Source organism: Orcinus orca, chromosome 1 (assembly GCF_937001465.1).
Source record: "Orcinus orca chromosome 1, mOrcOrc1.1, whole genome shotgun sequence".
Classification (NCBI taxonomy): Eukaryota; Metazoa; Chordata; class Mammalia; order Artiodactyla; family Delphinidae; genus Orcinus; species Orcinus orca.
Window position 1 is genome coordinate 211500424 of NC_064559.1, and position 25557 is coordinate 211525980.

The 25557-nt window shown below is 57.9% G+C and overlaps 1 protein-coding gene across 1 annotated transcript; it reads left to right on the forward strand.

Moving 5' to 3' along the window:
• Nucleotides 1-11: 11 nt before the first annotated feature.
• MORN1 (MORN repeat containing 1) lies at nucleotides 12-24738 on the forward strand. The gene is given in 10 exon segments (XM_049700575.1): nucleotides 12-267; nucleotides 1365-1436; nucleotides 2352-2369; nucleotides 2372-2449; nucleotides 2938-3048; nucleotides 3948-4038; nucleotides 4618-4702; nucleotides 13386-13485; nucleotides 14439-14549; nucleotides 23300-24738. Coding segments are annotated over 10 exon segments (915 nt in total). The 5' UTR covers nucleotides 12-146; the 3' UTR covers nucleotides 23428-24738.
• The last annotated feature ends 819 nt before the right edge of the window (nucleotides 24739-25557 follow it).

A 25557-nucleotide genomic window follows, 5' to 3' on the forward strand; every position in this document is an offset into this window, starting at 1 on the left:
CGGAAGGGACGTAAGCGGCGGAAGTTCGCCGCGTTACGCAAGTGCAGTCGCGTCCTCTGGCTCCGGGCCCAGACAGCTCCGCTCCAGAGATTGGTAACGCCCAGAGACTGAGCCCGAGGCCACGCCCCCTCGCGACCAACGAGCCAATGGAGGAGTGCTATGAGGTTGCTAAGGGAAACTCTAGAGGCAAGATGGCGTCCGCCCGTGATGGGTGCGCGAGCTCCCGCCTGGCGCGCCGAGACCCGCCGGTTCGGCCACTGCGGGACGGTAACAGCCGACTGCGCCCTACCGGGCCTCGGTCCGGATGGGAGGGAGGCGGGAAGGTCCGGGCGCTCGCTGCGTGTCCCCGCACACGCACTTTCACTTCAGGAAGTCCAGAACCCGCAACCCCCAAGCCCAGCGGGGCTCCCCACGCGCGCCTCCCCCGAGCCCAGCCCGCAACCCCCGGAAGCCTTGTCGCCCCCAATTTGGGAGGGACGCGCGTTCGCGTGTCCCGGTGCCCGGGGGATGGGCGGGGTCCCGGGCCCAGAGTAGCAGAACCGGCGGTGTCTTGGAGACCCAGCCGGCAGGAACCGAGTCGAGCCTGGGTGTCCCTGCGTCCTGGCAGGGGTCGCCTCCTCTGACCGCGCCTCCCAACGTCCCCGACGCGCGGTCAGAGGAGGTTTGATAGAACCTGTTCATAGAATGAAAAAAACGGGGCCGTAGAGATCGAGTCCACATCTCTTAACTTCAGGTAGAACCCGAGCCTCGTTTATGGCGGATACCAGAGTCTGGCAACCCCAAGCTTCCCTAGAAATGCTCGCCCCAAGTTGGCCTTGAAATAGGGGGGCTGGTGGGAACTACTGGAGTTGGGGGATGGTGCACCCAGCAGCTGAGTGGCAAGAAGTGATGATGGGCAGGCCCTCCTTGGATGCAGGTGTGGGTTTTGTCTGGAGGGCACAGGAGGCCACTGGGGGGATGACCGGGACGGCTCTTCCCCTTGTGCCCTCGCTTACCCCCAGCTAATTCGGCTCAGTTCAAATGTCCCCTCTCAGGAAGGCTCCCCACCCCCGCGCACACCCATCCACCCTCCCACCAACCCGCACGCTCCTTTCAAGGACCCTGCGCTCACTCCTAGCGTACCTCCCCCGGGGCCTCTCTGCACAGAGTAGGTGCTCAGCGTGTCTGGTGCATAAATAGATGAACAGGGAGAGTCGTGACCCAAACTGAGCCTTTGGGGAGCAGTGGGCAGGGGAGTTCACTGGGGGTGAAGCCACAGACACCTGGAGAAGCCCCCGGGACGGCCTGCACCTCAGTGCTTGCTGGTCATCAGCCAGGTCACCTGTGTCTCTTGCTAACCTGTGCGCCCTCCTTTCAACATTCAGGTTACGGAGTCTTCGTTTACCCGAATTCTTTCTTTTGATATGAAGGAGAATGGAGAGGAAGCAGGAAACATGGTAAGGATGGGCTGTGGCCTCTTCCTGCAGCCATGCCGCTGATGGCCCGTGTCCCTGCCGATCTGGGGGCCACACAGGTGCTGGCCACACCGGGCCCTCAGCACTCACTAGTGCCCGTGAGGGGCCATCCTGCAGCACTGGAGGCCTGGACAGCTCCCCTGGTGCTGATGAAATCTGCTTTTCTTTTTTGTCTGATGATAAAGAGACTGCCAGTTTTTGTAGAAAATCTAAGCAGCAGAGGAGAGCAAGTATCAAGCGAAAGTCCCCTGGAGTCCCCCCCAGAGGCAGGCCTGAACTTTCCAAAGTTTACACTCATGGTTTTGTGCCTGTTTGGGGTTCTGTCTGCTCACATCCTCTGCCTGGCTTTCTACTGGAGGATTGATCTTTCAGTATTTTCTCATGAGCTATTTTTACATCTGTTGGCTGCCAGGATTTTCTATATTTTGAACCTTTTGACTTTTATTGACTTTTCTTGTAACGTTTTTGCCCCACGGATGTTTCTCACTTTTGTGCTGAAATCTCTGGTTCTCTTCCTGGCCTGGACAGAGTGGTTCCTCCTTTTTGAAATGTATGCTTCAGTGTCACCCTATGACCACAGACTCTCTCTCTCTCCTTCTGTCACTGCACTGACAGAGGCGAGGTGGCCGTCGAGTCCCCTCTGAGGAGGTCTGGGGGCGGGGTCCTTGAACTTTCGATGGCCAGAACAGCAGGAAGACGCTCGATCATGTTTCACGGACGTTCTTGTTGGTGGACGTGTGTGGGTGAGCCTGCAGAGAGCACGTGCTGGACGAGAGATGGAGCCAAACGCAGAGACTTTCACGGCTCCGTGCTCGTCCCTGAGAAACGAGCCCGGCCACACACATGCCCCAGCGGCCACTCCCAGCCACTGCCTGACAGCACGACGTCTTTCACTAGGTCAGGGCAAACTTCTGCTTAAGACGGGAGTTACTACGAAGGCGAGTTTGTAGACGGAGAGATCACGGGAGAGGGCTGCCGGCACTGGGCCCTGACAGGTTAGCTGGCCCGACGCTTTCCTCCTAAAGCAACCTTGGTGTGAGCTGGCCCCTCCCTTCCGGGTGCAGAAGGCACTTCCATCAGTAACCTGGGGACCCCTGGTTTCCCTAAGGTGTCTCGTAATGGCCTCGTGCCAGCCTGGGGCAGGGTGGCCACACTGCTGCCCGCAGAACCTCAGACCCCCACCGGCAAGCAGGTGTTGGGTTCTCAGCAGAGAGAAGCGTCACACCACGGACTCTGGCGTGGCGGGGCCTTTGCCCCCAGCACACAGATGCCCCAGAGAGGGTCCCCTTGCGATGGAGTCTGCACGTACGCTGCTGGGAGGGAGGGAGTCCCATTTCCCTTGTTCAGGGTGAGCGGTGAGATAAAGGGACACCGTGTTCTGCTACCACTGCCCAAGGGTCGGGCAGGAACTACTGGTTACCCCGCTGGACTCAGGAAACGAGTCTAACCCTGGACACGGCTTCCCGCCTCCCGTCCACACCAGGGAACACCTACACCGGACAGTTTGTTTTGGGAGAACCCCAAGGACATGGCGTCATGAAGTACAAAGCCGGCGGACGTTACGAAGGGGAGCTCTCCTGCAGCCTGAGAGAAGGTCCGGGGTCCGTGGGAAGGCATGAGGCATCGGCCTCGGGGTGGACACTGTGGGGCCCGGACCCCAGCCCTCCCCGGATCCTGACTCGGGGCCTGGGCGGGCCTGGGCGCGAGTGCACTCCCCGGTCCGGTGAGGTTCGGAGCGCAGGGCTCACAGCGAGCCCCTCAAACCTGGTGACTCAGGTCCCCGCTCTGCCATCGCCCTCGATCCCGTGTCAGCAGTCGGCCTGGGCTCGGCCAGGCGGGTCTCCTGGACTCGCTGAGGGTCGCAGTGGCTCAACCAGCGCTGTGGGTCCTCTTGACCCTCGGCTCGGTCACCTCCTCCACGTCCTGTGGGACCCAGCCAGTCAGGAGGCCACATTCGAGGGAGCAGCAGGCAGAGCCCCGGGGTCGCCGGAGCGAGCGGAGCAGTCCCAGCCCCCGACAGCATGCCGGCGCGGGCGCAGCTCTGACCCCTCCAAGGCCTCCCGTGAGGGGTCAGGACGCCCCCCTTCCCGAGTGTCCAGGCCCTGAGACTCCGTGTCTTCACGAGCACTTCCTCTGGCCTTTGGGCCCTTTGAGTAGGTGGTAGAGGCCCTGCACAACTGTCGGTCCTCAGCGTGAACTCGCACCTGCGAGCTGGCCTTGACCGCGCGGCAGCACCACCCCAGCCGGACAGCAGAGCGTTTCAGTCTCCGATGCTGGGGGCCCTGGGCGCCCCCACCCTCCCTCGGGACCTTGAGAGCTGGACTCAGAGCCGCTCCCGCTGCGTGTGGCTGCCAGGCCGCCCCAGATCGGATTGCAGGGCCGGGGGACCCCCATGTGGCCCGGCTACAGGGGGTGCCGACCCCATCCTTCTTCTAGACACCCCCCTCCCCCAACGGAGGTACGAGGTGACCCTCGACTCTCGCCCGCCTCCAGGACAGGGGCACCTGGTGGACGCAGATGGACAAGTGTACTGGGGGTCATTTCACGACAGCAAGCGACACGGCCAAGGGCGGATGGTCTTCCGGTGAGTCCGCCGTCCTGTGGGCCGTACCCCCATCGAACACCCAGCCCTGAAAGTACGGTCTGTGATGTTTTCACGTGATCCTGCAATGTCTCCCTCAGTTACTGACATTGGTTCTGTGTGTATTTAGTAGAAAGAACATCTATCCCTCTCCTCCAGTGAAACACCAGGTGAGAAGGTCGGGTGGGCGCGAGGGTGGAGCGGGGCCGAGTCGGGTGACACCCGCAGGCTCTCAGCTTTGGGCCCAGTGCTGGGCGTCTTTCACACTCCAGGCAGTTTTCGTGCAAAATCCTGCCCTTGGGATTTGCAGGCCCCCCCATTTCCTTCCCGTTTTCCTCTCCAAACCTTCACACCTGGGGCCCAGCAAGCGGGGCCTCCCGTCACTGCACGACACCGGGCGCCAAGGCCACCTGCCCCTCTGGCCAGGCCCTGGCAAGGCCACAGCTTGTGCCATCTGTTCTGGGCCTATTTTTGCCTTCGTCCCGGGGGTGCGTGCTGAGCCCCAGTCGGAGGAGCCGGTGTGCGTCACACAGCCACCTGGCCCTTCCCAGCCTGAGAGCAGCCTCCGCGTTTGTCCCTTAGGAACGGAGATGAGTACGAGGGCGACTGGGTCCGGGACCAGCGCCAGGGCCATGGGACACTGCGCCATGCGGACGGCTCCATCTATGAGGTACTGGACCCACCGGCCGGGCGTCCTCTGCTCCCGGTGCCGCCCGGGGTGCAGCCCAGGTGCTGCCCTTCTGACCCTGCGAGGTAGGGTCGGCCACCGTTCCCTTTTCGCTGATGAGAAGATGCGGTTCAGAGAGCTTAAGGGCCACCCGCTAACACCTTTCCGTCCCGTCTGGTTCCTGAAACACCCCATGACCCAACACTCTCTCCTGTGGGAATGGCCTGGTGAAGCCTTTTTGAGAGGAGATACCCGTGGGGTCCCAGTGCCCTCGATAACCTGGGGAAGCAGGCGAGGACCCCTCCCTGCTCCTCGCGAGCAGGGCTCTGCGCCCCACCCCCCATCATGTGGCAGCTGCTACTCTCGGGTTGATGGGGGCTTTTAGGTGCCACGAGGCCAAGAGATTCAGGCACGTGGGAAGACCTTCTCAGGCCCCCAGAATCCGCCATCCTTGTGCTTCCCGCACACCGGCCTGTGGGCCTGGCCGGCCCTGCAGAGATGCAGCCAGGGGCCAGAGAATGCCGCGTGAGCCAGGTCTGAAGGATGGGAAGGGGCCGCCGCATGGAGACCACAGGGAAGGGCATTGCAGGCAGCGGAAGGGCGAGGCTGGGCTCCAAGGCAGGAAGAAGCCTGCGTGGCCAGAGCAGGGGTCAGGGGAGGCAAGGCAGGAGGTCCAGGCCGTCCCACGCATAGGCCCTGGAGCCACGAGGGCTTGGAGTTTTATCCTACACATCACAGAAAGTGCTGGAAGGAGTTGGTGACCTGATCCCTGTGTTTGGAAGATTCTCTTGCTCTCACTCATGGAGAGAGGTGATGGCGGCCTGCATGGGGTGTGGAACCAAATTTGGGGGGGTTTGGAGGCACAGACACTGGACTGGTTGACAAGAGCAGAAGCGAAGATGTCCTGCATTTCTGGCCCGGCATCGGGTGGATGGTGGTGATGCCTGAGCCAGAATCCACCGGAAGACAAGTCACACCAGTAATTGAACGTGAAAGTATCAACTAGTGAAAGACAGCAAAATACTCAAAGGGGTAAAGCAGGAATATGGCAAAAGCAAATGCGAAAGTGGCCCCAGGAGGTGCCCCCAAAGATGGGGTGGGGACCGGCCTGGTTGCATCCTCGGGCCTGACCGCGTGGGGCTGAGGCCATAGGAGACGTGACTTGTGGCACGTGGTAGCTTTGGGAGTGACTGAGCTGCCACCGAGCTCGGCTGTGATGCGCCAGCTGAATCTGGGCCTCGGGAGCCGAGGGTTGCACGTGGCTGTGGATGTAGTGACGGCGGCGCGAGGCCCTTGGTGTCCTGGACAGGAGCTCAGGTCTGCACTCAGCTCCAGCCACGGTCCTGAGAGTCTCTCACTTCTCACAGCCTCAGGGCTGAAACAATTTGATTGTGTGGGTTGCAGAATTAGGTTGTCAGCTGAATTCATATCTTTGCCAAGTTTCTCATGTGAAAGTTAGAGTGGAGATTGGGAAAGAAGTCCCAGGAGACGAGGGAAAGCCCAGCCCCTCCGGAGACTCAGACCTCGCAGACAGGGGGTGTGGCCACAGCCCGCTGGGTTGGAGGAGCTTCCCTGGGCGTCTGCTGCCAGCCGCCGGGGCCGTGTGTGCAGGAAACGCTGGGACACAGAGGAACTCGCCCAGGACAAACCCCTGTGCCTGAGGGGTTAGGAGTGGGCACCCTGGAGCCCGAGGGAAGCCTCTTCCCCGCAGGGTCCTTGCAGCGCCCAGCACGGCACCAGCTGGCAAAGTGACACGTTTCAGGGTCCAGCTCCCGGAGCACAGAGTCGGGCAGGAAGGGTCGTTTGGGGGCTGAGGCGCAGTAAACTGGTAACTGGCCAGGGCACTTCCTGAGATGGAGTGGCCTGCTGGGGAGTGTGGAGTCCTGCCCTGGCTGCGAGGCTCCCCCCGGCATGCTCACCTTGCCTGCTTGTAAAACGCAGAGCTCTGCTTAGGTGACATCACCTCCCAGGCCCCTCCTGGGACCGCAAGTCCTGGTCTGGGTAGCCAGCCACTCCCGGGGTGCCACCTGGGCCGCTGCGGTTGGCAGTTTGCGCCAGAGCCCATTTGCAGATGCCGCTGTGCCCCGGCCAGAGCTCTGCTTCTTCTCCCCAAGGGGGACGTCTGTCCATCCTCATGGGGCCAGGCTTTAGGGCTCATCCTGGGCAGCCACAGTCACTGGCCTGAATTCTCCAGAGCTGCCACGGAAGAGGGAAACGCGGGGGGACCTGGGAGGATCTTCCTCGCTCGGAACTCCCAACAGCGTCCACACCTCGCGGGCTGGGGGCGTGGGGTCGCGGTTCTAGTGCTGGCACTGCCCTCAGCTGCCCTCTGGCTCCCCGACTCTCTCGACCACCGTTCCAAAGACGAGGCGGCCTCCCAAACCAGGGGGTGGCCGAGCCCTCGCCTTCTTCCAGAGAATCCCGAAAGCCTCCGCCCCCACCCTCCACCCCGCATGCCCTTCCCCCAGAGGCAGTTTGGGCTCCTCCAGGGCCTCCGCATCAGCGGCCTGGGCACTGGGGGCCGTGCTCGGGCCTCCCCAGCAAGTCGCTGCTCAGCCGGGGGGCTGGGGGTTCCCCGCCGCCATCCACCAGGGGGCAGCCCGGCCCTGCCTACCGCCCGGCCCTGCAGGGGGATCCTCCGCTGGCTGCGGAGCTAGAGCCGCGTCCCTCCAAGCGGATGCCCCGTGGACGCCGGCTTGGATGTCAGGCGGGAGCCGGCAGAGTGCGAGGGGCTGGCGGCTTCGTACCCCCGGCGCTTTGCAGGTGAACGAGGGTCCTTCCCCGGGGTTCAGGCCGTCCGCCTGCGTTCCCGCTGCTCAGCGATGCCCCAGCCTCTCAGGGCCGCGCGACCCAGACCCTGAGCACCGGGCCACGCAGCCCCGCGGTCGGGAAGCGCTGCCCCCACCCACAGTCGCAGCCACGACCATGTCCTGAGGGCCCCGGGAGGACAGCCAGGCCCTGAATCCCCGCGCCCCAAACAGCTTCCCGACGGTGTGGGCACAGGAGCTCCCAGCTCTCAGGGCCCGCCTCTCCGTGCTGTGGGGATGCCTCCTGCGCCTGACCTCTAAGCTGTGACCTCTGGGCATGAAGGGTCACCTGGGAGAGATGGAGCCGCCAGAGGGAGTTGGCATGTCTCCCATGAGGGGACAGCTGTCCCCAAGCTTTCACTAGGCAAAGAGCTTTCTCTGTTTTTTAACTTTATTGCAAAATACACATAACATAAAATTTGCCGTCTCATCCATTTGTAAGTGCACAGCCTGGTGGCATTAAGCACATTCACATTGTTGTGAGCCATCACCACCGTCATTTCCAGAACTTTCTCTTTTCCCCAAACTGAAGCTCTGTCCCCATTAGACACTCACTCCCCACCCCTCCCCCAGCCCCCGGCCCCGCCCTCCTACTTTCTGTCTCTATGGATCTCCTCCCGGGACCTCATAGAAGTGGGGTCATGTAGGATGTGTCCTTTCGTGTCTAGCTCATTTGACGCGGCACCGTGTCCTCTAGGTCCATCCACGTTGGGGCAGGTGTCGGGACCTCCTTCCTCTTTAAGGCTGGCTCCTGCTCTGCCGTGCGGATGTTCCTTCCGCGCTGCGTCAGGCTGCTCGTCCATCGATAGACACTCGGTCTGTCTCCACCTCTTGGCGCCTGTGAGTGACGCTGCTGTGAGCACCATCCTGCTCCCAATTCTGGGAACGGCGCAACTGCTGGGTCACGTGGCGATTCTATTTTTAACTTTCTGAGGAACCTCCACACCATTTTCCATTTTCCATTCCCACCAGCAGCGCACCAGCGTTCCAATTTCTCCACATCCTCCCCCAACGCTTGTGTTCTCTGGGGGTTTTGTGTTTGTTTTTTTATTTATTTATTTTTGGCTGCATTGGGTCTTCATTGCACGCAGGCTTTCTCTAGTTGCGGCGCGCAGGCTTCTTATTGCGGTGGCTTCTCGTTGCAGAGCACGGGCTCTAGGCGCGCGAGCCTCAGAAGTTGTGGCTTGTGGACTCTAGAGCGCAGGCTCAGTAGTTGTGGCGCACGGGCTTGGTTGCTCCGCGGCATGTGGGATCTTCCTGGGCTTCCAGGGCTCGAACCCGTGTCCCCTGCGTTGGCAGGTGGATTAACCACTGCACCGGCAGGGAAGTCCCATGTTTCCTGCTTTTTAAATAACCGCGGTGCCAATGAAGTGATTAAGAGACAGGCATCAGGCAGCCCCTCGGAGAGCAGCGTCCTCCGGGGCCGCCTCCGTGGAGCCTGGGGACAGACTGTGGGCTGTGGAGGCGAGCGCACACCTGGCGGAGGGGACAGAGGGGTGCTCTCCAGTGAGCCTCAGCCTCTGTGCACATGGAATGTTCCTACCTGTGCGGTTGTGCCGTGGTGCCGCCAGCAGCTGCGCTTCTGCCCGTCCCGGGGCACCTCCGTGTGCATTGGCTGCATTTCTCGTGTTGGCGTTTCTCTGCATTTCTCGAAGGGAGGCCTGCTGGGCGGCGCACCTGCTCACCACACAGAGCAGGTGGTCGGCCTCATGCGCATTTTCACCTGCTGGTGGCTCCCAGCCTCTCCTCTCCTCACCTGTGCATCTGTAGGAATGCCAGGGGCTCCGTGTCCCTGTGCCACTGTCCTGGCCGGGAGGTCACAGTCCAGGAATGGGGGCCTGACCGTGAGAAGCATCTGGGCCCATTGGCACATCGTGGGAGGAGGGGCCTGGGCTGCCAGAGCAGAACCAGCGCTGCCCCACGTTCCTGGTGGGGTTCTACGCAGACGGATGTCAGGACCCGGAGTGTGAAGGCAGCTTGCATTTGCATCAGCAGAGCTTGTCACACTTTGGAATCCAGGGAACTTACGGCCAGGATCGTGGAGGTCAAAGACACCTTAGGGACCCTGCTGTTAGCTGGGAAGTGAGGGGCATTGTGTCTGCAGAGAATGATGGGCAGGGGCCACCAACACTCTGGCCTGTGTGGCCACTGCTGCCCCAGCAGGCCACCCCGAAAGCTGGAGACCCCGGGCCCCTGCAGCCGCAGGCCCAGGCAGGTGACCCGGGGCCACACCCCTCCCTGGTCTAGGAGCCGTGGCCTCAGGAAAGTCCTCACCTGCTCCAGGAGGGAGTTTGGTGACAGTGGGAAGTCACCTTCTCCAGACTGGATGCCATCAAAGAAGATGCTGTGGAGAGCCGGGCCCCGGCCCCTCCTGGTGTGGTCGGTCAAAGCCCGGTGCCCTGGAGAGGACTGGAGGTGGGGAAGAGATGGGTGAGCTGGGAAGGTGGGCTTCTGACCGGGGCGGAGATTCAGAGTGTGCCTGGGAGCGCCTGAAAACGCAACAAGACAACGCAGCCGTAGAAGCAATTCCAGGGAAAGCACCGTCACTTTTCCCGGGAAAGAAAAACAGCATCTGTTAACTAGAAAGTGCTTCCCGAAATGAGAAGAGTCAGGTGTGTGTTTCTCACAATTTATTCAAACTCGTGTGTGGTGGGGAGGGCACCCAAGCGGCCCCTCGTCCCACCCCCGACTCCGTGCTCTTCAAAGAAAGGACCAGGGAAGGAGTTCTGAGCACATAGGTCCCTATCCTGGAGCTGAGAGGCCCTGGGGTTGCCTCAGCCACCGCCGGCCACAAGGTGTGCCCCACTCACCCCACGGGGCCTCTCCTAACAGGGACCCCGCGCACCCGTGCTTCGCGTGCAGGGTGGCCCGGCTGTCCTCCCATCTTCCTGCACTGCGGCAGCACACACAGGTCCTCACCTGCACGGGGAGGAGAAGGAAGAGCCACCAGGCGCAGCGACGCGTTAACACGTGTTTGTTCGCGCGCTGGTGCGTGTCAGCTGATTGAGAAAGGGCAGGGTTTTCAAAAGCATGATTTGTAACATTAATTAGATTCTACGCTGTTGGATGAGTTACACTGCTGGAGTGTATCGTGTATCTGTCCTGGGAAAGTGCTGTGTTGCAGCCTGAGCTGGGGTGGGGGGTCTCAGATTACGGGAGCGCGATTAAGCGGTCGGTCAGCGATTAAGCGGTCTGTCAATGCTTGGATGGCGAGGACTGGACAGTGACTTGGCGGGGAGCCTGACCCTGCTCACACCCAGCGGGGCGGAGTGGGCCGGGGCTTCGTGGTCTGAGGGGCACGTTCACTGCCTGTCTGCACGCGGCAGCCCGTGCGCCCGCAGGCCATGCTCCAAGGCTCTGTGTGCTGGACCCTCCTGAGTCTGCTCCTGGCTCCCAGGCGACCCTAGGCCCTGCCTGCCTTCTTCCTGAAAACCCACGCTGCACCTTCGCAGAGGGCCAAGGGGCCGGGCAGGGCGTGCAAAGACGTGGACCCCGACACGGTCGAGGGCCCCAGTGGCCATCGTGCTGTTTGGAGAGGAGCCCGCGCTCATTCGAGCCCTAGTTGTCCCCATGGAGCCCTGCCCTGGGAAGCTCATGCCCCGGAGCAGACAGACAGACAAGACGGGACCACGACTGAGAGCGAAGGGAGAGGCCGCTGGGAGAGGCCCGCGGAGCGCCACAGAGCTCGGCCCTCTTTGGCGGGAGCGCTCAGAGTCACGTGATGGAGAAGCTCGAACAGAGGCCGAGGCCGTGTCACGGGGTCGGGCGTGCGCGCGCACTGAGCTCCCGCCACTTCCCCGTGGCTGGAAGCCCCGTCTCCCACCTGCCTCTGGGCGTCCTCCCCCGTCCACCCCGCAGGGGCGGTGACCCCAGCACCGCTGCCCAGGACAGGGGTGAGGCCTGCGCTTGTGCGGGCGGGCAGCACACTGGCCCCGGGCACAGAGCGGGCGCAGCTCCAGCTGGGGGCGGTGTGCGGGGGAGGCAGCCGGGCCCCACAGGGGGGTGTTTGTCTCTGGAGGCGACCACCCTTCCCCGGGGCCACCGGCCCACTGCCCAGGCACCACAGCACAGAGCCTCAGACGAGGGCATGAACCTCTACGTAAAAGGGCGGGGGTGGGGGGGGGGCGGAGTGATGAGTTGATTTGGCTCCTGAGAGGTGCGTTTGATTGGCCGTGAGACCTGCTTCCCGAGTTGAAACCGGTCACTTCTCCGGCCTGGGGACGGCGGCGTGAGGGAAGCGAAGGGTTCCGGCGACTCGTTCACCTCTGAGGAGCACCACTGACCCCAGCAAACCGACTACGGGGCTCGAGCTGGGAGAAGCTCTGACATCAGTGTGCTCTACACAGCTGGGGGTGGGGGGCGGCTGCCTGCCCCCCAGGGCTGGCCCCACCCAGACTCAGAGACAATGGCCCAGCTCGGCCAGGACCCTCCCGCTCTGCTCCCCCCCAGGTCACCCTGCCCATCGCGATCACTGAGCATTGTTGCCTCCACCACACAGCAGACGCAGGTGCACACGCCCGCATGCATGCACAGCTGTGCACAGGACCCCTTCCTGGGACCAGGCAGCAAGCCCAGCAGATGCTGCTGCTTGGAGTCCGCACTGGCTCCAGGGATGGTCAGCTAGTGACTCTGGGGCTCCCCAGCCCCTCCCAGGACGGCAGCACGGGGCCCCCGCTCTGGCGTGATACCTGCGGCCTCGCCCCCTCTTTGGCCTGGCATGCTGCCTGCAGACGTGAGCCACGTCTTAGGGGACGTCGATAGACCGTCTGCGATGTCAGCCGTGCTGGCACCGAGCTTTCCGGGAACGCAGCCCGAGTGTGGGCCCAGAGGGCTCAGCTCTCTGGGTCTGGGGGCTGGAGGGACGAGGCTGCCCTGCGGCTCCAGGCCTCCCGTGGGGGGCACAGCCACGCCTCTGCCCAACTGCCACCCCCAGCTGGCAGCCGGCCCCTCCTGCAGCTGCGAGCTGTTGCGTTGCTGCTGCTGCCATGCACCCACCAGGGCGCCGCAGTTGTCTGGTGCCCCGGCTGGAGGGGGAGCCGCGGCCAGGCCCCTTCCCTGTCACCTTGTAATGTGAACACAGCGACCGTGTGTTCCAAGTAGCCGTGGAACCTGTTCCCCCAGATCTAGGGGTGTCTGAGCTCTTCAGGGGCCGTTCCCACAGGCCCCACCTGCCAGACGGCCCCTCCCGAGGGCCTGAGGGGCTCCCGCCAACCGGAGTCCGGCCCCAGCTGCTGGGCGGCCTCGGGCCACTCGGAGGGCTGGGCAGGAAAGCAGGAGCCCAATCACCTTCTGCCAAAGAGTGAATCGAACCAAAACGCGCCTGTGGCTAATGCTTCTTCCACTAGGAGTAATTCATAGCTGAATAAAACCCCATTAAGATCTCGAACTTTTCCAGGAAAACAGTCTTCCTGCTCTTTGGCACCGTTCTTCCGCTCTGTCGTGCGTATCGTTTACAAAGCAGGCTTATTATGGGGGTGGCAGAGTTGGGGTGTGCAGCGAGTTGGCACTGCCCCCAGGGTGCGGCTGTGCGGGTTCCCAGTGTGATTTTAATTGGCCTTTCTGTTATCAAGGAGCGTGTCGGAATGCTCAGCCCCTCGACCCCGCGAGCCTCTGCTCGCTCGCCTGCACAGTCGGCCCCCCGTGACTGCACAAATGCAGTATCTTTGTGTTAAAAGGGTTTCGTGCTAAAAAGTGTGCCCTTTGGAGCCATATTTTCTTTGCATTTTGTATTTGGGCCATTGTCTCCAAACTTCCTGGCTTCTTAAAGTTCAAAGGGCAGCGCCTTCTGCGGAGGTCCCCAGGGGCCTTCGGAGCCTGGGGGGCCGCCGGGCTGTGCGGCAGGGAGACCAGCCCGTCTGAGCCCATGGTTCTCTCCACGGGGACAGTGGCACGGTGACGTGTTCAGTGGACAGGGCAGCATGGCCCACTGCTCCGGGGGCGTCTACCGAGGGGTGTGGATCAATGGCCACCCCGTGAGTAGGTGCCCCCGGCCTTGCCACTGGCCCCGTGGGGTCCTCTTGTGGGGTCACGTCTGGGTCTGGCCGTGTCCTTTCTCAGGTGGCCCTGGGCAGTCTCGCAGGAGGTGTGGACCAAGCGGGGCTGGATGGAGTGGAACCTAGAATCCCCTTTTGGGAGAAACATGCTCTGCTGTGGTTTCACGGGGCTCGTGACACGCAGAGGCCCCCGTCAGACCCTGAACCCAAGTGGTCCTGCTTCAAGCAGGGCTCCCAGCCTCGGGGTCTCCCACCCACGGGGCTCTGGGCGTCTGGCCTCCCTGCACAGCCTCCATCCAGCCCCCCACCCTGAGCTCTCTGCACTGCAGTGTGCGCACAGGTGGCCTGTGGCCTGCAGGGTCCTCTGCTGGCGCCTCACCCTCCCCCTGTTGCCTCCGGGCATGGGGGCTTCTGTTAGACTCCAGGGACTCGGGTCACCGATCAGAACCTTGGTGCCAGGTCCACGGGTGCAGCTGCTCACTCAGAGCTGCGGGTGGACCCTGCTCACCAGGCCAGCTCCCGGGCAGACAGCCACAGCCTCGTCCAGCACACATCAGGTCGCTGACTCAGACGCACGCAATGCAGGGCCCGGGTCCGAGCAGTGGGCGGGAGGCCGTGCGGGAACATGCCCCGGGTGCACTGGGCACTGCTGGGCCGTCACCTCAGCTCTGCCGTCCCCCTACCGTGATCAGGTCAGTTCTGAGATGACCCACTTCAAATCACTGTAGCCGGCCCTCAGGACAAGGTTAAGGTCACAGTGTCAGTGATGGTCCCCCAGCCCTGACAGCTGTGCCATCCATGCGCCCCCCACCCCCACAGCGCCCCTCAGGGACACGGTCAGGCCTGAGCGGCTGCACAGGGCATTCAGGATGCGGGATGCAGACCCATGGCACTCACCACCCTGACCCCACGACAGGTGCGCTCTGCTCTCCCCAGCACAAGCCACAGGGATCGTGATTTTGGGTCCGGAGGTGATGGAAGTGGCCCAGGGATCTTCCTTCACATTGACCATTCCGCTGCAGCGGGGCGGTGGGGAAGTTGCCACGAGTAAGTGTCTCCAGGAAGGCGGCCGGGTTATGTATTCTTTTCAGAAGGATAAGCAGCTGTTGGGTTCTGAAGTAGCAAAAACGCAGACAAGATGCCACAGGTGGCTTCTGGCCTCCCAGCTGCGCCCAGGTCACCCCGTTCCCAAGTCCTCGCTGCCGGAGCCTCGGCAGAAAGGGCAGTGGGCGTGCGAGCCCTCCAGCCGGTGGGAGGCCGCTGTGCGGTGCATGTGCGTGTGTGAGCACATGGGCTCTGTGTGTGCATCTGTGTGCATGTGCGTGAGCACACAGGCGGCCCTCCCGGCGGTCACACACTCAGAGTCAGAGGACAGAGGAGGCCACGTGGGCGCCGGGCCAGCCGCTCAGCCTGGCAAGGGGAGGGTTTCTCAAGCTCCTCGTGGGGTGACCAAGGTGGACAGACACCCATCCGTCTGGGCTGCGTCTAGATGCTCAGTCAGCCCTGCGGCCAAGCAGAGGGACGACCGGGCTTCCCGCCCCATGAGCAGAGAAGACCCAGAGGGACGGGGCGGGACCACCGGAGACAGACGTTCCTGCACAGTGGTCCAGCTCGGTTCCACGGCTCCGCGTAGGAAGCATGACGCGCAGCATAAACCGAGTATATTTAGTCACAATTGGCTTATTTTAACAACTTTATTGCAGCATAATTTACATACCATAAAATTCATCTATATTCAGTGATTTAATGATTCTTAGTACACTTGCTGGGTTGGGCGACCATTGCTACACCAGTTCCATTTCAGAACATTTCCTCCACCCCAGAAAGACCCCTCATTCCTGCCCTGTTCCCACCCTCCATCCCAGGCACCACAAATGCCTTTTCCTGGACACTGAGTGTGGATGGAATCTCACTTGTGGTCGCGCTCTGCTCCTCCCTCCCGCCCAGTGCGCGGTGCTGCTCTCCTCTTTGTGGACCACTAGCCTCCCATCCTGCCCGCCCAGCACTTTGCTCACCTGCGCCCGTGGGCGACAGTCCAGTCCTTGGCACTTGGCTGCTGTGAACATTCCTGTGCAGGTTTTTGTGCAAACGTGTTTCATTTCTCTCAGGTATATATTTATGAGTAGAATTGTTGGGTCAGTGGTTGGGTAGGTTCGTGTTTAAATTTTTCAAGCAACGGCCAAACTCTTTTCCAAAGTGGCTGCGCCATTTTACCATCCCGTTAGCAACGTACGAAGGTTCCGATTTCTCCACGTCCTTGCCAGGGCGTAGCCATCCTGAGGATGTCAGGGGGCATCTCCTCATGGATTTTTGTTTTCTTTGTTGTTTTCTTTTGGTTGTTTTTTGGGTTTTTTAAAAATTTTTTGGCCGCACCGCGCGGCATGCAGGATCCTAGTTCCCTGACCAGGGATCAAACCTGCACCCCCTGCAATGAAAGCACAGAGTCTTAACCACTGGACCGCCAGAGAAGTCCCTCCTCATGGTTTTGATTTGCGTTTCCTTAAAACTAACGACGTTGAGCAGGTTCTCGTGTCCTCATTGGCCATTTGTATGTCTTCTACAGAGAAATGTTTATTCATATATTTCACCTTTTTTTTTTTTTGGATTGGGTTGCTTGTCTTAGTTTTTAGTTATACAAGTTCTTTATGTATTCTGGATACAAATCCTTTAGCAAATATATATTTGCAGATATTTTCTTTCAGTTTGTGGCTTATCTTTTAATCTTAATGTTGTCTTTTGAAGGGCACAATTTTAAATTTTTTTTTTTTTTGCGGTACGTGGGCCTCTCACTGCTGTGGCCTCTCCCGTTGCGGAGCACAGGCTCCGGACGCGCAGGCTCAGCGACCATGGCTCACGGGCCCAGCCGCTCCGCGGCATGTGGGATCCTCCCAGACCGGGGCACGAACCCGCGTCCCCTGCATCAGCAGGCGGACTCTCAACCACTGCGCCACCAGGGGAGCCCTAAATTTTTTTTTTAATTTATTTTATTTATTTATTTTTGGCCGCATTGGGTCTTTGTTGCTGTGCACGGGCTTTTCTCTAGTTGCAGCGAGCGGGGGCCAACACTCGTTGCGGTGCACAGGCCTCTCATTTTGGCGGCCTCTCTTGTTGCAGAGCACGGGCTCTAGGTGTGCGGGCTCTGTAGTTGTAGCTCATGGGCTCCAGAGCGCAGGCCCAGCAGCCATGGCGCACGGGCCCAGTTGCTCCGCGGCATGTGGGACCCTCCCGGACCAGGGCTCGAACCCGTGTCCCCTGCGTTGGCAGGTGGACTCCCAACCACTGTGCCACCAGGGAAGCCCTACAATTTTGATGAAGTACAGTTTGTCATGTTTTTCTTTTATGGACCATGGTCTTGGTGATCTGTCTAAGGATTCTTAGCCCAAGTTCACAGAGACTTTCTCCAGTTTTCTTGTACAACTTCTGCTCTTACATTTAGGTCTCTGATCCCTCTTGAATTAATTTTTGTGGGTAAGATAGAGGTCTAAATTCATCTTTTTTCATGTGGACTCCCGTTGTCCCAGGGCCATGTGTTGAAAAGACTGTCCTTTCCCCCACTGCATTGCCTGGGCACCTTGGTCAGAAGTCACTTGACCGTAAGGGTGAAGGTTTATGTCTGAACGTCAGTTCTGTCCATTGACCGATGTATCTGTCCTTACGCCCCTGCCACACCATCTGATTATTGCAGCCTTCCAGTATGCTTTGAAACTGGAGATTCCTCCGACTTTGTTCTTCCTTTTCAAAATTGTTTTGGCTAATCTGGGACCTTTGTATTTCCATATAAATATTTCAGGATCAGCTTGTCCATTTCTGTCCCCCCAACAAGGAAAGAAAACAAGCTGCTGGGATTTTGTGAGGGATGCATTGACTCAGGCTGGGAGAACCGCCATTAGCAGCACTGAATCCGCTGATTCGTAAACGTGACACATCTCTCCGCCTATTTTTCTTTACGTTCATCTATGTTCGTATTTTTCAGTGAGCAAGTCTCGCACTTTTCTTAAATTTATTAATAAACGATCAATGATTTATTATTGTTTAATTCGAATTTGTTTATTAATACATTTGTTACATTCTTTTATGCTATTATCAATGGAATTGTTTTGTTTTCTTCACTTCAGAAATTGCTAGACTACGGTTGAGTTTTCCATGTTGATCTCATCTTCCTTGACCTTGCTGGTTATTTCTGAGGATTTCTTAGGATTCTCTATACACAGGATCATGTCGTCTACGAATAAATACAATTTTACTTCTTCCTTTTCAGCCTGGATGTGTTTTCATTCCCGGCAGCAATGGCTGAGGGTTGTAAACCCTCCCCCTCCTCGCCAGCACTCTTTGCTCTGTCTTTCTGGGTATAGTCATCCTAGTGGGCAGGAGGTGGCATCTCACTGTGGTTCTGTTTGCATTTCCCTAATGAGTGGTGATCTGGAGCATTTTTTTCATGCACTTATTGGCCATTTGTACATCTTCTTTGGAGAAATATCTATTCAGATCCTTTACCCATTAAAAAATTGAGGCAGGGCTTCCCTGGTGACGCAGTGGTTGAGAGTCCGCCTGCCGATGCAGGGGACACGGGTTCGTGCCCCGGTCCGGGAAGATCCCACGTGCCGCGGAGCGGCTGGGCCCGTGAGCCATGGCCGCTGAGCCTGCGCGTCCGGAGCCTGTGCTCCGCAACGGGAGAGGCCACAACAGTGAGAGGCCCGTGTACCACAAAAAAAAAAAAAAAAAAAAGATTGGGGCAACTTGTCTTTTTATTGTGAGTTATTGAGAGTTCTTTATATATTCTGGATACAGCTCCCATGTCAGATATCTGGTTTGCAAATATCTTTTTCCCATGTTGTGGGTTATCATGCAGTTTCTTGATGGTGTCCTTTGAACACGTACGTTTAAATTTTTTTTTTTTTTTTTTTTTTGCGGTACGCGGGCCTCTCACTGTTGTGGCCTCTCCCGTTGCAGACCACAGGCTCCGGATACGCAGGCTCAGCGGCCATGGCTCACGGGCCTAGCTGCTCCGCGGCATGTGGGATCTTCCTGGACTGGGGCACGAACCCGCGTCCCTTGCATCGGCAGGCGGACTCTTAACCACTGCGCCACCAGGGAAGCCCATACGTTTAAGTGTTGATGAAGTCCAATTTACCTATTTTTTCTTTTGTTGCTTGTGTTTTTGGTGCCATATCTAAGAAGACTGCCTAGCCCAGAGTCATGAAGGCTTATTCCCATGTTTTCGTCTAAGAATTTTATATTTTTAGCTCTTACAGTTAGGCCTATTATCTATTTGGAGTTAATCTTTGTATATGTTTGGTAGAATTCAATATGAAGCCCATCTGGGCCTGGAGTTTTCTTTGTGAGAGGATTTTTTTGTTTTGTTTTGTTTTACATCTTTATTGGAGTATACTTGCTTTACAATGTGTGTTAGTTTCTGCTTTATAACAAAGTGAATCAGTTATACATATACATATGTTCCCATAGCTCTTCCCTCTTGCGTCTCCCTCCCACCCTCCCTATCCCACCCCTCCAGGCGGTCACAAAGCACCGAGCTGATCTCCCTGTGCTGTGCGGCTGCTTCTGTGGGAGGATTTTTAACTACTAATTCCGTTTCCTTTGGATATAGAGCTGTTCAGTTTATCTATTTCTTCTTGAGTGAGTATGGTGTTTTGTGTCTTCCAAGGTTTCAGATTTCTTGGCATAAGCTTGTTCGTAACACTCCCTTGCTCCCCAGTTAATGAATTGATACCATCTCTCTTGTTCTTAATATTGATTATTGGGGTCTTCTTTCTTTTTTTCCTGACCAGTCTAGTGAGAGGTTATCAGTTTCATTGATAAACAACCAACTTTTGGTTTCATTGATTTCTCTATTGTCTGTTTTCTATTTCATTAATTCCTATTTTGTTTTGTTTTGTTTTGTTTAAATTTATTTTTGGCTGCGTTGGGTCTTCATTGCTGCACGCAGGCTTTCTCTAGTTGCAGCAAGTGTGAGCTACTCTTCATTGCGGTGCGCAGGATCCTCATTGCGGTGGCTTCTCTTGCAGAGCGTGGGCTCTAGGCTCACGGGCTTCAGTAGTTGTGGCACGCAGGCTCAGTAGTTGTGGCTTGCAGGCTCTAGAGCACAGGCTCCATAGTCGTGGCACACAGGCTTAGTTGCTCCACGGCATGTGGGATCTTCCTGGACAAGGGCTCGAACCTGTGTCCCCTGCATTGGCAGGTGTATTCTTAACCGCTGCGCCACCAGGGAAGTCCCATTAATTCCTATTTTGATCTCATTATTTCCTTGCTTCTGCTTAGTTTGGGTTTAATTTGCTCTCCTTTTTTAGTTTCCTAAGGTGGAAAGTTTCTAACGTTATTTCAGACCTTTCTTTTCTAATATAGAAGTTCATTGCTAGAAATTTCCCCCTTCATACTGCTTTAGCTGCATCCTACAGATTTTGACATGGTGTGCTTTCATTTTCATTCAATTCAAAATACATCCTGATTTTCCTTTTGAGTTCTTTTTGGACCCAAGAGTTATTTAGAAGTGTGTTGTTTCATTTCCAAGTGTTTGGGAATTTTCCAGAAATCTTTCTGTTATTGATTCTAACTTAATTCCATGTGGTTAGAGTCATACTTTGTGTGTCTTGAATTCTTTTAAGTTTTTTGAGACTTGTTTTATGGCTCAGAATATGGCTCAGAAGAGTGTGAATTCTGCTTCTGAGTGGAATTGGGTGGCATTTTCTATAAATGTCAATCAGGTGAATTTTGTTGACCCTGCTGTCGAGTTTGCTACATCCTTGCTGATTTTCTGTCTGCTTGTTCCATCAGTTATTGACAGTGGTATGTTGAAATCTCTGATTATACTTGTGTTTTTGTCTATTTCTGCTTTCATTTCTATCAGTTTTAGCTTCATGTATTTTGAAGCTCTATTATTAGAAGCATAAACATTTAGGATTTTTATGTCATTTAATTAACTGACTTCTGCAATCCCAATCTTTATGCTATTGTTTTAGTACATTTTACATTCATGTATCTAATAAACTTTATGATACATTGTTATTATTTTTGTTTAAACAGTCATTTATCTTTTAAAGAGTATTTAACAAACAGAAAAGGAAGTCTCACCTGTTCGTCTCATCTGCTGAGTTACCATTTCTGGTCCTCATTCCTTCCCATGGATCCAGATTTCCATCTGCTACCATTTTCCTTCTGCCCAAAGGACTTAACTTTTAACATTTCTTGTCATATGTGTCTGCTGGTGATGAATTCTCTCAGCTTTCGTACATCTTGATTTTGCTTTCCTTGATAGACATTGTTAGCGCATACAGGATTCTGCCTCATCTTCCAGGTGAGCTTTGTGGTGTCACCTTGTCTGCGTTGTTTTCTCTGAGAGATCTGCTTTCATGTCCCTGTACAAATGTCCTTTTCCTCTGGCTGTGTTTCAGGTTTTCTCTTTTTCACTGGTTTGAATAATTTGATTGTGATGCGACATGGCGTAGTTGTCTTCGTGGTTCTTGTGCTTGGAATCTGTTGAGCTTCTTGGATCTGTGGGTTTATAATTTTCATCAAATTTGGGAATTTTCCAGCCATTATTTCTTCTGATAATTTTTCTGCCCCCATCTGGGGGACCCAAAGCAGTGGGTAGCCTCTGCCCCCACTTTGGGGACCCCAATTTTCCATGTATCAGGCTGCCCCCCCGTCCATGGATTCTCTTTCCCACCCTCCCTCCCTTCCTTTTTTTCTTTTTTCTCACAGTGTCTCATTCTGGATCATTTCCATAGCTGTGTTTTCAAGTTCATGAATCTTTTTTTCTGCAGTATCTAATCTATTGTTGATCACATCCGGTGTGTTTTTTCATCGCATGGTTTTCACCTCTAGAATCAACTTTGTTCTTTTTTATTTTTATTTATTTATTTATTCATTTTCTTGGCCGTGTGGCAAGCAGGATGTTAGTTCCCCCACCAGGGATCGAACCCGCACCCCCCTGCAGTGGAAGCACGGAGTCCTAACCACTGGACCGCCAGAGAAGCCCCACCTTTGTTCTCTTTTATATCTTCTATGTCTCTACTTAACTTTTGAACACACGAATACAGTTATAATAATAACTTTCAAAAACGTCCTTTTCGGGACTTCCCTGGTGGCGCGGTGGTTAAGAATCTGCCTGCTAATACAGGGGACATGGGTTCGAGCCCTGGTCCGGGAAGATCCCACATGCCGCAGAGCACCTAAGCCCATGCGCCACAACTACTGAGCCTGCGCTCTAGAGCCCACAAGCCACAACTACTGAGCTCACATGCCACAACTACCGAAGCCCACACGCCTAGAGCCCATGCTCCACAAGAGAAGCCACCGCAACGAGAAGCCCACGCACCACAACGAAGAGCAGCCCCCGCTCACCGCAACAGAGAAACCTGCACAGCAACGAAGACGCAACGCAGCCAAAAATAAATAAATTAATTAATTCAAAAAAAACCCAAAAACCTACTTAAAAAAAAATGATGTCCTTTTCCACTGTGTCAGTTCTGGGTCAGTTTGATTGAGTTTCCTCCTTGTTATGGGCCATACTTTCCTGCCTTCTCTGCCTGGTAATCTTTGATTGGATGTCGGACCTTGTGAATTTTACCTTGGGGGCTAGAGATACCTGTGTCCCTGTAAACATTCTTGACCTATGTTCTGGGGCGCAGTTAAGTTGCTTGGAGACAGTTTAATCCTCTCAGATCTTGGTTTTGGGATTTGTTGGGTCTGCAGGGGGCCTCAGTCTAAGACCAGTCACCCCCCCATTACTGAGAATTCTGCTCGACCTGCCCTGACTTCTGAGTTCTCCAGCCTGGCTGACAGGACGAGCAGGCCTCCCATCCTGCTGGGGCCTCTCGTTCTCCCCTCACTCATGCTCTGATCTGTGCTGCACTGACCCTGAGGTGCCCCTCTGCTCCGCTCCTGCTTGGGCCTGTCTACCAGCCTCTACCCGACCCACTCTGTACCAGCCCCGCACGTCCTCTCAGGGCAGGAACTGGGCAACTGTGGAGTCCGTCGTGTGTTTCCCATCCTTCGGGAACCGCTGTCCTTGCCTGACGTCCAAGGTCTTGAAAACCACAGTCTCATTCAGTTTCATCTGCTCTTTGGTTGCTCCGAGTAGGAGGGTCCGTGGATCCCAGTTACGCCCTCTGGACCAGAACCGGAAGCCGATCAAACCACAGTTGTCTCTACACTTGGCTCCTTGTCTCCCCAAGTCCACGACGTGCTGGTGTTTGCCCTGCGTGTCTCCTTTTACGATCTCAGCAACTCGAGGCTGCACAGGGCCCTCACTGGCGCTGGTCAGCGCTCGTTGTTGACCCCGAGCCCCCGCGTGCGTGTGACCAGGCCTGTGCTGGGTGCCTCGGGGATGTCGGCGAGTGGGTGGAGCCCATCCCCCAGGCCGAGGTGGGAGCTGGGTGGCCGTGTGCTCAGTCGGTCCCCCACGGCCCTGAGCCTGTAGCCGGTGAAGCCCTGAGGCCAGCCAGCAAGGAGAGGCCCTCCCAGGGAGTAGGGACCGGTCAGGGCCAGAGGCACAGAGGTGCCCTGCGGCCCGGAGCTGGACTCAGGTCGGGACTCCCAGGACGGGGTGGAGCGGGTAGGCAGAGGGTGGACAGTCGGCTGAGGGCCAAGAGGAGTGGTGGGCCCAGGAAGGTGAGCGGAGGGCGAGGTACCCGTGCTCTTGGCCCCTGGCAGCGCCCTGCTCCTCCTGGACACTCTGCCGCAGACATTCCTCACGGAGGCTGGAGTGGGGGCTGGGGGGACCCAGGTGCTGCCGCCCCGCCCCTGCAGCCCTCGGCAGCCCCTCTCTCTCCTTCGGGAAGGTGAGGACGGCCAGGTGGTGGAGATCTCCGCGGGCATCCGATACACGCAGCTCCCAGCCTACTTGGAGGTCAGCTTTTTCAAAGTGGACGATGGTCACAGAGAGACACCCATCCAGACCCCGTTGTGAGTAAGGGTGACCCTGCGTGACACCCATGAGGGTGGGGAGGGGTCCCTCCTGGATTCTGCTCCCCCGAGCCCCTCCCGCACCCCTCCTGCTCCTGCCAGGACACTGCGGGCACTGGGGTCACGACACACTCTGGCGGAGGGGGAACCAAGGCGCCTTCTGACTGTGGGGTCCGGGCAGGGAGGGGGCTCCAGGCAGAGGGCAGGGAGGCAGGGAGGCCAGGGCTGCAGCGAGACACCCTGCCTGCCCCCCTTCCTTCCCACCACCCTGGTCTCCGAGCGGCCACCTGAGCCCTTCCTCCTACCTGGACCGGCCCCTGGATCCCCGTGTCCCCGCAGCCAGGTGTCACCCAGCTCCATGTCGAGCAGAGCCCAGCCCTGTCCTTCCCTCCGCAGTGCATCTCCTACCCTCTGTCCGGCCCCAAGTCCAGAGACCTGGAGCCCAGAGCTGCCCTGGGAAGTGCGGGTGCCAGCTCCCCACTCCCCGAGGGAGACCCCTGCGACCTGCCCGGTGCGTGGGGTTAACCAAGGGTCAGCAGTGGGCAGTGCAAGCTCAGGGGTGCATGGGGTGACAGCGGTGCCCCCGAGCCTGGGCAGGAGGAAGTGTAGTCGATCCCTGAGAACAGGGGACCTGGGAGACACGGGGCATCCCAGGAAGACATCCCAGACAGCTCCAAGGGGCGGTCACCGTGGCGATGGGTTAAAAGGCAGGCTGGGGGCTGCCAACCTGGCGTCCGGGCTGCTGGACGTGCTTGCCGTGCAGACCCAGGGCCCCCGGTGGGGAGGGGCGGGGTGGGCTGGGATGAGTGGTCTGGGCCACTGCACCGCTGTCCTGGGCTGTCCACGTGCACAGCCCTCGTTGCCGTGAACGCAGAGTGAAGTCGGTTTGTTCGTCCCCTGTGAGCCTGGCAGCGGGTGAGGCCCCCGGGCCGCTGGTCTCAGGGCTGTTTCTGTTCAGGGCTATCCCTGGAGGGTGGCAACCCACCGAGGCCGCTGCCAGCAGGAGGCCTATGTCGGCCCGGACAGGACACCGCGTAGGAGCCCTCCCCCGGGCCCCCCAGGTCACCCCCGGCTCTGTGGGGACCTTGCGGGCCCGATGGTCACGCGTGTTCGCCTGGTTTTCCGACCGACTCCACCCTGCCTGGAGCACAGGGCCGACAGCACCTCCGTGTGCGCTTGGCTCCAGGTCCTTCATGGAGATGTGGCTCCGGTGTGAGGCAGAGCCCGCACACCCCAGGCCCGGGCAGGGGAGACCTGTCTCCGTGGAGTGTGGGCCTAGCTGCGCCACGGGTCTTTTCTGGAATTACTCCCGGAAGCTGGTTTAATCACTGCAGTTCATGCTCAGGGATCGAATCCTCCCGCAAACCCAGGGCTCGCGTCTTTGGGGAGAGTGGGCATGTGAGTTAACAGAGGGCGCGTCCCAGCCGAGCGTCAGCTGATCAGCTGCTGGGGGTCCCACCTGGTCCCCAGGGCCCTCGGCACTGTGAGGGCTGCTCGGTAACTGGGGCTGGGGTCCCTGACGGGCAGACTCATGCACACTTCGGTTTAGGGCCCTCATGCTCTCCTCAGCCTCTTTTTTTATTGTTAAATAAATTTTTATTTATTTACTTACTTTTGGCTGCTCTGGGTCTCCGTCGCGGTGCGTGGATTTCTCATTGCGGTGGCTTCGCTTGTTGTGGAGCACGGGGTCTAGGCACACAGGCTTCAGTAGTTGTGGCACGCAGGCTCAGTAGTTGTGGCTCACAGGCTCTAGAGCGCAGGCTCCGTAGTTGTGGTGCACGGGCTGAGTTGCTCCGCAGCATGTGGGATCTTCCTGGACCAGGGCTCGAACCCGTGTCCCCTGCATTGGCAGGCAGATTCTTAACCGCTGCGCCACCAGGGAAGTCCCTCTCCTCAGCCTCTTGAAGGGGCCCCCATCCCTCCAGTTAGGATTCCAGCCCTGGGCGCCGCCAGGTGGGTGCGGGGCACAGATTTGCCGTGTCCGGGGCCGAGCCAGACAGGGTGGCCGTGCGGTGCTGAGGTGAGGCACGTCCAGACTGAGCCCCGGGCGCCTCCCTCATGGGGCAGGCGGGGCCAGCCTGGCCAGAGACCCCATCTCTGCTTCCGCCTCAGTTTATGGAAGCAAATTTGGCTG